The sequence below is a fragment of the Sphaeramia orbicularis genome, chromosome 8, assembly GCF_902148855.1.
Source record: "Sphaeramia orbicularis chromosome 8, fSphaOr1.1, whole genome shotgun sequence".
Taxonomy (NCBI): domain Eukaryota; kingdom Metazoa; phylum Chordata; class Actinopteri; order Kurtiformes; family Apogonidae; genus Sphaeramia; species Sphaeramia orbicularis.
Genome location: NC_043964.1, coordinates 22,718,110 through 22,733,019, shown reverse-complemented (window position 1 = coordinate 22,733,019; position 14,910 = coordinate 22,718,110). Strand labels below are relative to the sequence as shown.

Here is a 14,910-nt window from a genome sequence, read left to right as displayed (position 1 = left end):
GTTGGAAGGGGTAGGGGTTGAAACACTCCCTTATGAAATGGGACAACCCTTTGAGACCTGTTAGGTCATCAGTAGTCATTGATGCCGCTATAAACAGATGCGACAACTTTGTTTCCGAAAGTATTCATCCTGCCGTCAGCAGCTGTAACCCTCTCTGTTGCATGGGCTTTGGTCATCTTTTTGCAGCTATCAACCACAAACCACAAACCGCAGAAACGCAATCTATAACATATTGAAACGGCATTAAACGGTCGAGCAAATATTTAAGTTGTTTATGAAGAAAATATGTACATTTGGGTGTTTCTTTCATTACACTGCTGCACTTTTTTGCTGTGTTTGCCTCCATCTTGCCAATGATTGCGACAGAATTATGGGAGATTTCTCATAACCCTCCGTTTGTAGTGTGGTCCTGAAAAATCTCCGTTTCGAGGGCCAAACAGCCCTCCCCCTTAGCTCTTCCCCTCTGACTCATCGAGAATCAGGACACCCCTACCGCTTCATGTGAATGCGCAAAATGGAAGGGTAGGGCTAAGGGGGAGGGGCCAAGAGGTGAATTGGGATTGGGCCTCAGTGGGTACAGTTACATGATGTTTTTTAAATCTGATTTATTTTTCCAGAAGAAATTAATCTGGAACTAAAATACTTTCTCTTCTGTTTACATGGAAATGTTAAACCTGAATAAAGGTTTACATGAGAAACATTTATTCAGTTCTGGCAGCCCTTCTGTTAGCTTAGCTTAGCATAGTCACTGCATTTCCATGGTCACCCATAGCCAGTTTTTTAAAGGTGATTTGTAGTCTTTTGTAAGTGATTTTGTGAAATACGACTCTCCCTAATTATTTCTTTAGATCCGCAACTTACTGCACTCATACAATCTTGGGACTGTTGTGTTGACGGAAGTTGGAAAATCTTTTTGTAAGGGATGCATGCGCTAAATTAGCTTTGCTTTACCGTTTTAGCTTCGCATTAGCTTTTATTTCCCCAGATTTTATTACTGCCGTAAGTCACATCGCCATGATTTGAGCCTCAATTTGTGATCATATTGACCACACCGGACTAAAGTAATGATTTGGGAGAATTAAATTTCACAAAATCACTCATAAAATACTACAAATCACCTATAAAAGCCTGGTTACGTCTGACCATAGGAATGAAGCAATTATGCTAAGCTAGGCTAAGCTAAGCTAACGGAAGGGCTGTGAGAACAAGGCAATCAGTGCACTGCAGTGCAAACTGATTTGCCCACTTATCGAACTCATTAGTGCATGACAAAGGAATGAATAAAAAACAAGTGGTGAACTATTCCTTCAGGGTTTTAGAGGCTGGTACATACCATCAGAATAGCCCACTGGAACGGTTTGGTAAGACTAGACTGCAGTGCATATTTTTCCGCCAGCACAGAATGTGTGCGTCATCGTGACAGGACAAAACAACGAGCATGCGCAGATCAGCAGGAATAAAGTCCAAATGGAATAAAGGGTTTACATGTCCGAGGAATAATTTAGACCGGATTCAAAAGTGGATTAAACCAGTGACTTTAATCAGGTTTAAATTTAATCCAAACTTTTCTTTTTCAACTGGAATAAGGTGTTTACATGGGCATCTGAAATAGGATCTAACCTTTAATCAGTTTAAACCAGGAATAAAAGTTGTCATGTAAACGCACGGAGTCTCTGTTTGGACCCATAAAGACCCAAACATCCACCACCAACCAAAAGCATCTACTAATCTAAACCGTTTAATACCTGTTGATCCACTAATCCTATCAGTCCATGTAAATAAATGGTGTAAAATGCAGTTTGTCATCTTTTCATGGTCATCAGATATGACCCATTTGGACGTTCAGAGGCTCCATAGTGAACGTGGAAACACTGTCATCTTCTACAACACTGATTCACCAATAAAACCCATGGAGTTTGATCAATGACTGTGGATGGAAATGCTTGGTTTATGTTCAGTTAATGACATGTTTGACTGAAAAAGTCACTTATCCTGCAGTTCTCCATTTTAGAAATAATAACCCTCAACTTTAATCTGAGCTTTTATGAACATCTAAATGATCAGTAAATTAAATACAGGAAAATACCTGATTTATACTGATAAAATGCAAAATACAGAAGATAATATTATAATAATGGTGATAAATCACTTAGGAAAGGTTAGATATTCAGATAATTTAATTAAGGAACGGACACAAAAGTAGCGCTGGGCCTTTATGGGTTAAGATACAGGACATATATACAGCATTAAAACCAAAAGTATTTAGTGTGACCCTCATTTGCACTTAACCCTTAAAGACCAAAAGCATCTACCGATCTAAAATGTTTACTAAGTATTGAACCACGAATCCTATCAATACATGTAAATAATTCAGGTAAAACACAGTTTCTCAGGTTTTCATAGTCATCGGATATGATCCATTTGGATGTTCAGAGGCTCCGTAGTGAACATGGAAACACCGTCATCTTCTACAACAACGATTCACCAGTAAAACTCATGGAATTTAACCAATGACAGTGTTTGTAGATGCTTGTTTTTATGTTCAGTTAATGATATATTTTGCCAAAAGTCACTTTTTCTTTGGTTTTATCTGTTTTGATGAAATAAGCTTTAACCTTTTATGTATATCCATATGATCAGCAAATTAAAAACAGGAAAATGCCAGATTTTCACTGAAATGTGCAAAATGCAGAGGATGATATTATAATATATGTTAAAAAAAATCACTTCAGAATTTTTACATTTTGCTCCATGATTTGTTAAGAGATATCTCTGCAGCTTCAACATGACCAGACTGTGGTGATTTTGACCTCTTTTAATTATTTTTTCTCCTCGCTCTTGAAGATTAAGGTAAAATATGTCAACAGAGCAGCCATTTTGGTGTAAGTGAAGTGTATCATGTCTGATGATAAATGCAGTCCTTTGAGCTTTTCAACAGAAAACTAAACGTTCCCATTATCTTTATCACAACTGTGACTTTCTTGACTCATAAAATTATCTTTTAAATAAAAAAAAAATCTATAAATTACTTGTCTCTTCCCATTGACTGTCACTGAAACTTTTCCAAAGTTATTTGCTAAGGGACGTGGCTTAAATCTCTATTGACATCAACTGACATGAACATTTTTAAGATGATAACATGTCATATCAGTGCAAATGGGAGGTCATCCAAACTATAGCTGTCACGTGTTGCAGTATTTTTGTCCATATAATGAACTTCAAACCAGCTAGGAGCAACAATAAGATCCCACGATAGCTCAGTATTAATGATCTAATTATGTCAGATATGTTATTATATCAGACAGATGGACCAAATAATTAGCTTTCCCTAATTCTTCAGCACTTTTATGTAGGACGTTGTTTCTGTTGCTACATTGGCATTTTTAATTAAGTAAAGGATCTGCACTTCTTCCTCCACTCCTACGTATCTGCATGTTTAAATCATTCAACTATTTGTTTGGTGTGTTTGTCTCGATACAACATCTCATTAGCACAGTAATTAACATGTAATGGGCTGACTGTTGACAAATACATTTGATTAAATTAAATTTTTATCTCATTTCACCTTTGTAATTACACAAGACACATTTAAAAGGACTTTCGGCGTAATAAAAAACTAATTAAATCCACTGTGATTCATTGTTATGCAAACTAGGCGGATGCTTTTTATAGGCGCTGGTTTTAGTTTTTGGAGTTCACAGTGGATCTGCTTTCGATTCAGTGTGTGTTTTGTGTGTGTTGTTGTTATGTGGGTGAGGATATACAGTATGTGCATAAGTGAGTCCAGGCTTGTGTTTTTGCACCTTGGCAACCTGTTACTGCGTTCAAGTGCTCTTCAACAAACAGACTAGAGTTAAAAACAGATGAAATAACATCGTCTTAACTTCTCACATATGGCGTGGACGGAAGCCTTTTATCCACAACCCTATGATCCACATGTTTTGCAGATATTTCCCGTAAGTTTATTTTTAATCACTTTTGCCAGGTTATTCACTAAGGGTTTTTATCTTAGAAACAAATCACCTACCTCTCTTTTTCTGGCTTAAATTTCATTTACATTTGTCTCCTTGAATCCATCTGAGCTACATGCATTCTGAATTCTGAATATTTTATGTTATTAAACTGAAGAAAAGATGACAGTGAAGTGATGTAATATTAGATTTGAAGCTGCAAAATACTAAAAGGTTAATCATATGCACTTAATGCAACCTAACTTTTTTTAATATACACAAATTCATTAAAGTAAATGTAACTAAGATGTTAAACGCACAAAATATACAGAGAATTTCCTTCATAAATACATAATATATAATTATATAATAAAGTTGAGTTACTTTTAATAATATTTATAAATAAAGAAGTCATTACCAGTATAATTTTACACAACATTGCTGTTAATTTCAGTTTTATACAGTAGGTTTTCTGCTTTGTCTGTCCCCTAAATGTGTTCCTAAGAACCGTGATCTCCTGCAGGTAAAACACTGACTATGAAGAACTACAAAAATCACTGTATTTAAATTAAATAAATGAATTTAGCCCCGTCTGAACCTAAACTGGTGCCCCAGTAAAGACAGACATTGTAGGAAAGAATACGAGGTCTGTCATCATAGACTATTTGGGCCCAGAAATTAGTTTAATGTCACCATGTAATTCAAGATCTTATTCTAAGGTAACAAAAAGGCAACAATTCTTTTTCACCGGATGGATATTATATTCCATTTTTGCAACTAGATTCTCTCAAATTCTCCCTAAACCTTAGGCACTGGACCTGCTGGAAAGAAAATTGCTAACAAAGTTGAAGAGAACTTGTTTTGTTTTTATGTCATATTTTGAAAATCCATCTATCCACTGACTGGAACACGGTGTCTCACATCTCATATTCATTTTACTCTGAAATAACTCTGAAAATTGAGCAATTTTTGGGCACAAATCTGTTTCCATGATGGGCTAATCCCCCCGGTGGTCCAACACCCTCTGAACACCTCTGCATATTACGGAAAGAAGGAGTGTTTTAATATTGTTTGGGTATGGGAAGATAACTTGATTTCCCTCCTCCTGCTGTGTGGAGCCTCACCTCCTGGACAGATTCTGCAGTTTATTCTCAGCCACTGTGCCTCCAGGCAGAGAGCCTCATTACAGTCCCATCTCTCCTCCCCAGGCTCCTCAGCAGCCCACCACCACCATCCTGCAGCAGCTCCCAGCCGCCATCATGCCTCCTGGCTCTGCTCCTTCCATTAGGCCTGGTGGTCACGTCAAGGAGGGTATGGCAGACTGTCACAACACACAAAATAAACCTCAGGATTTCACACTCACAACCGTTCCCGCCTGTCTGTCACATTGCCTATACTCGCAAGGATCTTGGATCTATTATTTATGGTCTACTCCTGAGCTTGGACAATTGCATAAAATGAATTTGTCTGGGTTTGTGTGTCACTATGTGAGCTGATGCTGCAGCAGGTTTTAGGGATGAGTCCTAAAACTTCTGAAGGCATCCAATGACGATAGATTTGCTTTTATTCAAAGGGAGACATGCTTTTCTAGCAGCTTCCAGGTATGACTGACAGCAAGTGTAAAAGTACAGCGTGTCCTAAAAATGTCCAAAAAATGTTATATGCTCTGTGGGACTAAGTTACTGGATAATGGTTACCTAAGCAACTGCATCACCTTTACTTCTGCAAACTTTATGACTGGGGACGTTTTCACACTAAGGTCCAAACTGAGATTGGGAGTTTTTTTTTTTTTTACATTGTATAGTATAATTAGTCTGGCCAGTTTTGCTCACACACTGACATTTTGGGACTATTACTACTACTACTACTACTACTACTACTACTACTACTACTACTACTACTACTACTACTACTACTACTACTACTACTACTACATGCACTGTTTCCTTGTACTTGACATTGATTGGTTTATAGACGTTGACATGTTGTTAATTCAGCTCACTTTTAAATTATGTTTGTTTTTCATCCTTGTTTATTTTTGTTCATGATAATATAACACTAAAGTTTTGATTTGGTTGTATTTAGTATTATCTAAATGAGGGTTTTGAGTATCAACATGGCACAAGGACAGCAGGCTGACTCTTTCAAATCAATAAAACAGAACCACAGAACATTACTTTGTGATAAAAGCAAGAAGTACTGTTATTTTCACCACTGGAGTCAGCTCTAAATGAAAAGAATGGAGTTTGATGTTGAAAATTGAATTGAAAATTTCTTCTACATGAGTGAGTGTGATTATGAAGCTTATGAAGGTATAAAGTTATTATGTGATGTTATTATCTTTACTAAGTTGCTGTTTCTTGATGCACAGTTCTGACCTTGTTTGGAGTATTCCGAACAGATTTTTAGTGCAGCTATTGATGATACAAACTGTACAGAAAACAGAGGTTTTTGTGGTTTTTCTGTGGCTGTTTTCTGTCTAAAAACAGAGCAAAGCTAATAGAGCTATAATGTAAACTATCAGCTGATACAGCACTTGAAGATTATAAAACACAAAGTTATTTTGGTTGGCAGTTAATCTCTTTATGTTTGAGGAAAAAAACATAATACAGATGTGAGTAAAAAAAAAAAAAAAAAAAAGCTTTATGCTTTATTCAGTGAATGATTCAGTCTGTGGATACATAGTGTTGATTTGTTGGTGTTTTGGTAGCACTACATGTGTTCTGGTACGAGCCTCACCCCTGCTGCTGAGAATTTGGAATAGCAATATAACTTGTAATCCCTTTAAGGGTTCGTACAGTAAATAATCACTTTTGATTCCTTAAGTCACATACAAAAATAATCAAGCTTAAAAATATAAAAATATGACAAATATGATAATGACTAAGAATGAAAACATAAGATTCTTGCAATGCATCTGTAACTTCCAGTAGTTAATCTAAAAGTCTGAAACTTCCACAAAGGTCTACACATAAACTGAATCATGGTTCAGTTTGATCCAGAAGAAAACCAGCTGTTTGGTTTCAAGGAGGTTTCCCCCAAATCAAAACTGAAAAGTCTACACCAAACAAGGCAGGTGTGAAAGCTCCATTAAACTGAATTAAATAGCATTTAGTTAAATGATTTCTCACCTACTTGCATGGCTTAGACTTAAATTCTATCCTCACTGACTTGGAAAAATTCTAAGTTAAATTAAATCTTTATCATTTTCTCCCCTGCTGCTTTTTATACATCACTTTTCACTTTTAATTTGTGTCCAGTCGCTTGTTTTCTGTGGTGTGAAGAGGAAAGCTTTTATTCTGAGCTTGAGCAATTCCACAAAATTAATGTGTCAGAGTATTTTTGTGCTGCAGCAGGTGTTCAGCTCTAAAACTTAAGGATAGTACATGAAAATAGACTCCCAGTAAAGCAGTCATGCCTAAAGGTTAACATGATTTTCTATGAGCTTCTAATTACAACCCACAACCGGTGTAAAAGTACAGCGTGCCCCAAAAACGTCCAAATAAATGTTATATGCACTGTGGGACAAAGTGACTGTGTAATGGTTGCCTAAGCAACTGCATCATCTTCACTTAAACTGAATTAATTTCAAGCTAAACTGGTTGTAGTTTGACACATGCTTTCAGCAATACAAAGCAACTTTGCATTTTTTGTGCCAGAAAATGCTGAAATTTTGTAAAGTTTCAGAAATGTCATGAAGCAGAAGGCATTTAATTAGATAATTTGTCACTGGGCTGCATTTACTTTAGACCTAAACTGTATGCTCAGTGAGGGGAAAAAGTGCAGAGTCAAATGAAATCATGGAAGGTTCATCCTGGTGGGTCACACTGCTGCTCTGGATATGATCTATTTAATTCACAAAGATCCAATTAGTTTGTTTTAAGGGGTAAAGTACATCTGCAGGCGTCTTATTTATTACAAACAAAACTGTCTTCTTTGCTCCAGCTTTAACATAATTCACTGACTGTTAACAGTTGTATCATGTGACTTTGTTCTGATTAGGATGTAATGTGCCAAAAACTAATGTTGGAAAAAGCTGTTCACTGCAAATCCTTTCAGATGTAAAGCAATTTTAAGAAACAACCCTGCAAGCTCACATTAGTTGACATTAATTGCTATAATATTTATGAAACTGATTTTAAAATGGAATGAATCCTAATGATTATTGCTGTGTGTTGCATCACTATTAACAAACAACTGGTGGCCACACTTTGCCTGGAAAGCATTAAATTTATTATTAGGATTTGAATATTGCCTAAAACTACAGTCAGCAGAACTGTACGTGATGACAATGGATTATAGAAACTTAAACAGATTTTCTCCATTTTATGCCCACAACTTTGAGAAAATCATTTATACACTCAGTGAGGAATTAAATCGTTTATGGAGCTGAGTCACTGCGGAACAAATATTGAGAGACAGGGAGGTGAGAAAATGGAGCCTGGCACTGAACATTCAGCTCCGAGGTCTAACACAATGGGGGTTAATCACCTGGTCGCCCTGAGGGGAGAGGACAGAACCCGCAGGCTGATAAAGCAGATGAGACAATCAGAGGATCCTTAGATAGCGAATAATGACTGTGTGTTACTGTGTGTTACTGTGTGATGCTTTCAATATGCAGACCTGGTGGAGATGATGATGATCCAGAACGCCCAGATGCACCAGGTCATCATGAGCAACATGACCGTGTCTGCACTCAGATCGTTTGGATACGTCAGTCCTCCATCTGGACCCGTGGTCAGTGTCCCACAGAGACAGCGGCAGCTCCGTTCATCATTCCACTCATTCATGCATCCAACTATAATTGAAATAACTTTGAAAAGAAAAGACAGAAGGAGAATTTTACTCAACGTTTTTTACAGTCGACTCTCGCTTATCTTGTAATAAGATGTAGAAAAATATTAAAGGATTAAATAAATCTTCAATTAAAATCCAAATTATCCTGAGTCACAAATCCCAAAGCCCCTTCCCAATTTACTGCTGAATTCACTGGTCAACAATGATTTTCTTCCCAAAGTTTTCATTCATTTAAGTTTCAATTTACCCAATTCCAAATCTGATTTCAGTATTTCTCCTGCAGTTCTGCACATGGTAACATACAGTACAATAGTGAACAAAAGCTTTTCGATACCCTGTGCATTTGTGATATATTACATTAAAAAACACTCTTAAGTCATTGAACTCTGCAAAATATTGTTCCAGTGTCCAAACCTGCATGATTCTGCACATGCTCAGTTTCATCAAGGTCAAAACTGGATGTTTCACCAAGATAATGAAACACATCCATACAAAAGTTGGAAATGACTGACTTTACCTTTTAGAATGAGTTGTAAACGCTAATATTGCCCTAAAAGTCATGTTTAATGAAATACTACCCAAGTTATCAGTAAAAAGCAACATAATACATAAACTTACTAATAAATGTATTTAGTCAATTTGTGAAGTACACGTACAATGGCTTATTTACTGTCATTTCAATCACCACAATGTTATTTTACATCACGTCTAATCTAAAAATAATGTTATAAATGAAAAGAGGAAAAGTTTCTAACAGGAAACACAGTATAAGAGTAAAAACCTTATAATGATCTTGCATTCAAATTCAGCTGGACTGTTTTTTGTGCATTGTCCCAGACTCCCAGAGATCTGCATCTAATTCAAGAAAGTGAGACTGACCCAGAGATATTCCACCATTATTACCAACCGGCCCCGCACCTGTCCTATCCAGCATGGCTCCTGCCTCAGGCCACGCTGATATACCAAAACCCCAACAAACCCACAACTGCTGCGCTCCGCAACGACAGGTAATCATGGCTCATGCAGGTTTATTACATTTACACGTCGACTAATTACAGCTGATGTGGAGAAATGACTGAAATAGAAAGTGCAGACTGTAAACTTGAAGAGTAATGTGATTTATTAGGCAGTGGAGCTTCTATAGCAGGCACTAGGGTTTAATCTGAACAAACAGCAGGTATGATTTCAATGGAAAACAAAGATATTTTCTGAGCAAGCTCTAATTCTCTGCTAAAATAATTCTCAGCAGCTTTAAGTTGCCTAAAGCTGACGTTTGTTAAATACTGTGTGCACAGTTTCTCAACAAATTCCTTGGGGAGGAAGCTCATTTCTGATGATGCCAGTAGTGAGGATGCACTCAGATATTTTGTGTGAGTAAAAAGAATAATAATATCACAGTATAAGTGCATGGGTTCTGCACATTGGGGTAGACACAAAGAAAATTCTGAGCATCAATATCGTCATTTCCTATGTTCTGGTGCATTTTTAGTCCTTGATTTGCTTTGTTTTTTTCTCTATTTGTTAATGGTGCTTTTATCTTCATGGTATTAAACCATATAGAAATACCACTTATAACATTTTCTTTATGACTACAACTTGACCACTGCACACATTACTAGAATAAATATAGTATTAGATCATACTACACTTCATTTGGTATAACCTATACTCCATGAGTACTCACAAAATGTAGCGCACCGTGTACCTGAACAAACTCAATATTAATAAGTGGCCTATAATTTGTTAGCTTGTTTATTTAAAGGGGTTCTATGTAGTACTGATGCTCCAAACTCTCACCAAAGCACACTTAGGACGACCAAAACTACCAATGAATCAACTCAGACTGCATCACTCACTGAATAAAGTATAAAGCACATTGTTTACACACATTTGTATTATGGTATCTTCAAGTTTTCTTCTTCAAGCTAAAATGTGCAGATACTTATTTAACAGTCGCTCAAAATATCAGTCTTATTACGTGCTGCATCAACTGATAATTTACACCAGTGGTTCTCAAACTTTTTACAGTGGAGTGCCCCCTGAAATATACTTTTTTAGCCAAGTACCCTCAACTCTCACTTCAGCATTTTTAATTTATAAAACTTAGGCAAAATGTGTTCCTGTGCCAAACAACATATATATACAGGGTGGGGAAGCAAAATTTACAATGAACATTTAGTTGTTTTTTCTCAGCAGGCACTACGTCAATTGTTTTGACACCAAACATATATTGATGTCATAATCATACCTAACACTATTATCCATACCTTTTCAGAAACTTCTGCCCATATGAGTAATCAGGAAAGCAAACGTCAAAGAGTGTGTGATTTGCTGAATGCACTCGTCACACCAAAGGAGATTTCAAAAATAGTTGGAGTGTCCATAAAGACTGTTTATAATGGAAAGTGTGTGTGTGTGTGTGTGTGTGTGTGTGTGTGTGTGTGTGTGTGTATATATATATATATAAACCACATTCTTTAAAGTAAATTTCATGTGCATAAAATAAATTGAAAAGTGCTATCTTTCATTGATAACAAAAATAAATAAATTGGTCATTAATTAATAACTGAATCTTTACTCAACAAAAAATAATTACTTAGCTACTCATACAAACTCATTTTAAATAATATAAAATACAAATGTTCTCAAAATGTTACCAAAGCTTAAACAAGATGATTGACAATAAAACTATTATATGAATGTATGTATTGTGTTTTATATTTCAGCATTAATTCTCATTATTTATTTTGTATTCGGTACATGATGACTTATTTAATGTATTTAAAAATAATAATAATAATTCAAGTACCCCCAGAGGTGCACTTTGGGAACCCCTGGTTTACACGATAGCTCTGTTAGCTTAGCTTTTTTACACCTAGCTACCAACAGTAATGGTGACAGCCATTGTTCTGTCTGTGTTGCCATGGTAATGTTATGTAGCGAACGTCAGTTAAAAGCTCAACAACACTAAATGTCGGACAACAGAACACAATCCAAGCAACAACAAGCACTTAAATGGGCTAATATTTAGAACAAGCTAACAGTCTGAGACCACCGTCTGTCATGAATAATTTCAGAAAACAGTCACTGAGCACAGCTAAGCTAACACTAAACAAGCTAAAACCCATTAAACGAGCTAAAGAAGAGTAAAAATAAAGATCACAGATGAAGTGGTGATTACAAACCTTTGCTGTTTTCTGATAATAAGTTGGTTTTATATAAATGAAGCTTCTGCTATAAGCTAATCCACTGTTGTGTGTTACACTGAAATGATTCTGACCAGGTGTGGCAGCCCAAAAGTTAAAACCCAATTATCACCCATGTAGAAGAAACCCTGCCTTTTCAACATCAAACTACATTCACTTCATTTAGAGCTGTGTCCAGTGGTGAAAATAACAACAGTGCTTCTAGAATTTATCACTTTATCACTTATTTTGACTGTAAAAGTTGTTTCTTATCCCATGTGGTCACTTAAGCCCATTTTAGAGTCGCTACTCCCTATAGTGGCCTGTCTGTAAATAAATTCAGTTCATATCTGTAATTTAACCCTTGCATGCATGAATTATGAAAACCTTAATCAAAATTTTGTTTTTTTCCTGAGTGTTTTTATTTCTTTTTAGGCATGAAAAAAACAATGTGATTGAAATTTTTTATTAACCTATTTTTCATGGAATTACAAAAATGTCCACTCAGCTGGATTTTTTATGCAAAGAAACATGCATTTACTCACATACTTTGTAAAAACTATGATGTTTTTTTTGTTAATGCTGCTAATCTGATGTTTTCTCCCATTTTTAACATACTATAATACTAGTTATTACTCACTCAGATAATATGTAAAAAAATAAAAATAAAAATAAATAAAAAAAATAAAAACTTATTGTTTAAAAAAAACCCTGTTAACTACAGTCTAATAACAAATAGCAATTGATTTACACATGTTACTGCAGATCAGGTTTATCAAGAACAGGAAAGTTACAGTAATGGTATGAACTGCAGTGTATGGGATGATGCACAAGTGTCCACTGTGTTGGCTGATATGGAACTAAAACAACAAAATCCCTGAATATATATATATATATATATATATATATATATATATATATATATATATATATATATATATATATATATATATATAAGAGAACTGCTTTGAATAGCTGTCCACTGTTGTGTCCACTATGCATGAAAGGGTTAATACATTGGCATCTTTGGCGTGTCTTTATTTTTGGCACTATAATGATAATTAACATTTGAGAATAGAAATACTACACACAGTATAGACCCCTTATAATAATGCACTGCATGCATTAATGAATATTAACAGATGTTATATCCTTAAGCAAATAAGTATTATCATTGTTTTTAATCACTGGGCTCAGTTCAACCTATAAAGACCCAGCACTACTTTTTTGGCACTTCAACAATTGTTTGTTCTCTATATTTTACTTTTCTTAAGTGATTTATCACCATTTATTATAGTATTATCCTTTGTATTTTGTCTTTTTTCAGTGTAAATCATGTATTTTCCTATATTTAATTTACTGATCATGTAGATGTTCATAAAAGCTCAGTTCCAAGTTGAGGGTTATTATATCAGAAACAGAGGAAACTGATAAAAAAAAAAAAAAAAGTGACTTTTCCAGTAAAATCTATCATTAACTGAACATAAACCAAAAGTCCCCATCCACTGTCATTTATCAAACCCCATGGGTTTTACTGGTGAATAAATGTTGTAGATGGTGACGGTGTATCCACGGTAACTACGAAGCCTCTGAATGTCCAAATGGGTCGTATCTGATGGCCATATCTGCTGTATTTTGCATCAGTTTATTACATGTATTGATAGAATTAGTGGATCAACGGGTATTAAACAGTTTACATCAGTGAATAGTTTAGGTCAGGGGTGTCAAACCCATTTTAGTTCAGGGGTCAGATTCAGCTAAATCAGATCTGAAGTGGGCCGAACCAGTAAAATAATAACATAATAATATATAAATAATGTCAACTCCAAACTTTTCTCTATGTTTTAGAGTTAAAAAAGTACATTTACATTATGAAAAGGTTTACATCTGCAAACTGTCTTTTCAAAAGATGTGAATAACATGAACTGAAAAAATAAGTGTAATTTTAACAATATTCTGCCTCAGTTTATCATTTACAGATGTACTTTATAACTTACAGATCACAGTGGATCTACAAATACACAAAACATTTAGTAACAGGCGGAATATTGTTAAAATTATACTTTCTTCTCTTAAGACATTTCAGGTTGTTCATATTTTTGGCAAAATTATACTTTGTTTTAGTGTAAATACATGAAAATATTTACATTTACAACGAGAAACATTTGGAGTTGTCATTATTTCTATGTTATTATGATAGTATTTTACTGGTCCTGCCCACTTGAGATTGAATTGGTCTGACTGTGGAACCTGAACTTAAAAGGACTGTTAATATTTTAGTGTGATTTTTGCATTTCACAAATTCATCCCAAGGGCTGGACTGGAGCCTTTGGTGGGCCGGATTTGGCCCCCGGGCTGCATGTTTGACACCTGCGGTTTAGGTCAGCGGTGGATGTTTGAGTCTTTATGGGAAGAGTAACGGAGAGGAATCATCTTTACTAACGATCAAATCTTAAAAAGACCTTTACATGCTGTATATGTGTTATGGATCAAATTGCATCAAACCAAAGTATTATACTGTTAATTATTTAGTATGTAAACCACGCAGTTTCTGATTTTGACCTAGTTTTTTGTTCATTCATACTAAGTGGATGAAAATCTAATGCGTATTTCTATATGTGATCAGACCTGACGTCCCTCTTCCTCCTCCTCCACCTCCACTCATCACCACTGGGACAATATCAGCTGATGTCACTCCTGCAGCAGGTACAACTACTGCACAGCAACATCAACTCAATAGCCAATTAACATGTTCGGCTCCTCTGATGCATTATGGGTCACTGCAGCAGGGTGACAGCAGAGGTGACAACAACCAGCTCCACTGTAATTGTGATGAGAGCGCTACTGATTGGGAAGTGATTATGGTGTCGCTGATTGTGAACAGTCGAAGACACAGGTTCATCAGACGCTTTCCATCTGTGTAATGTTTCTTCCTTTGTTTTGTCGTAGAGAATAACAGCGCTGAAGAGGAACGATAA

The 14,910-nt window shown here is 35.7% G+C and overlaps 1 protein-coding gene across 1 annotated transcript; it reads left to right on the top strand.

The window, feature by feature from the left end:
- The first annotated feature begins 3,893 nt into the window (after positions 1–3,893).
- LOC115424792 (proline-rich protein 29-like) lies at positions 3,894–14,910 on the top strand. Its single transcript, XM_030142216.1, has 6 exons — positions 3,894–3,956; positions 5,159–5,261; positions 8,572–8,687; positions 9,585–9,754; positions 14,559–14,638; positions 14,882–14,910. Exons 1-6 carry the CDS (start codon positions 3,894–3,896, stop codon positions 14,908–14,910), a joined length of 561 nt encoding a protein of 186 aa, XP_029998076.1.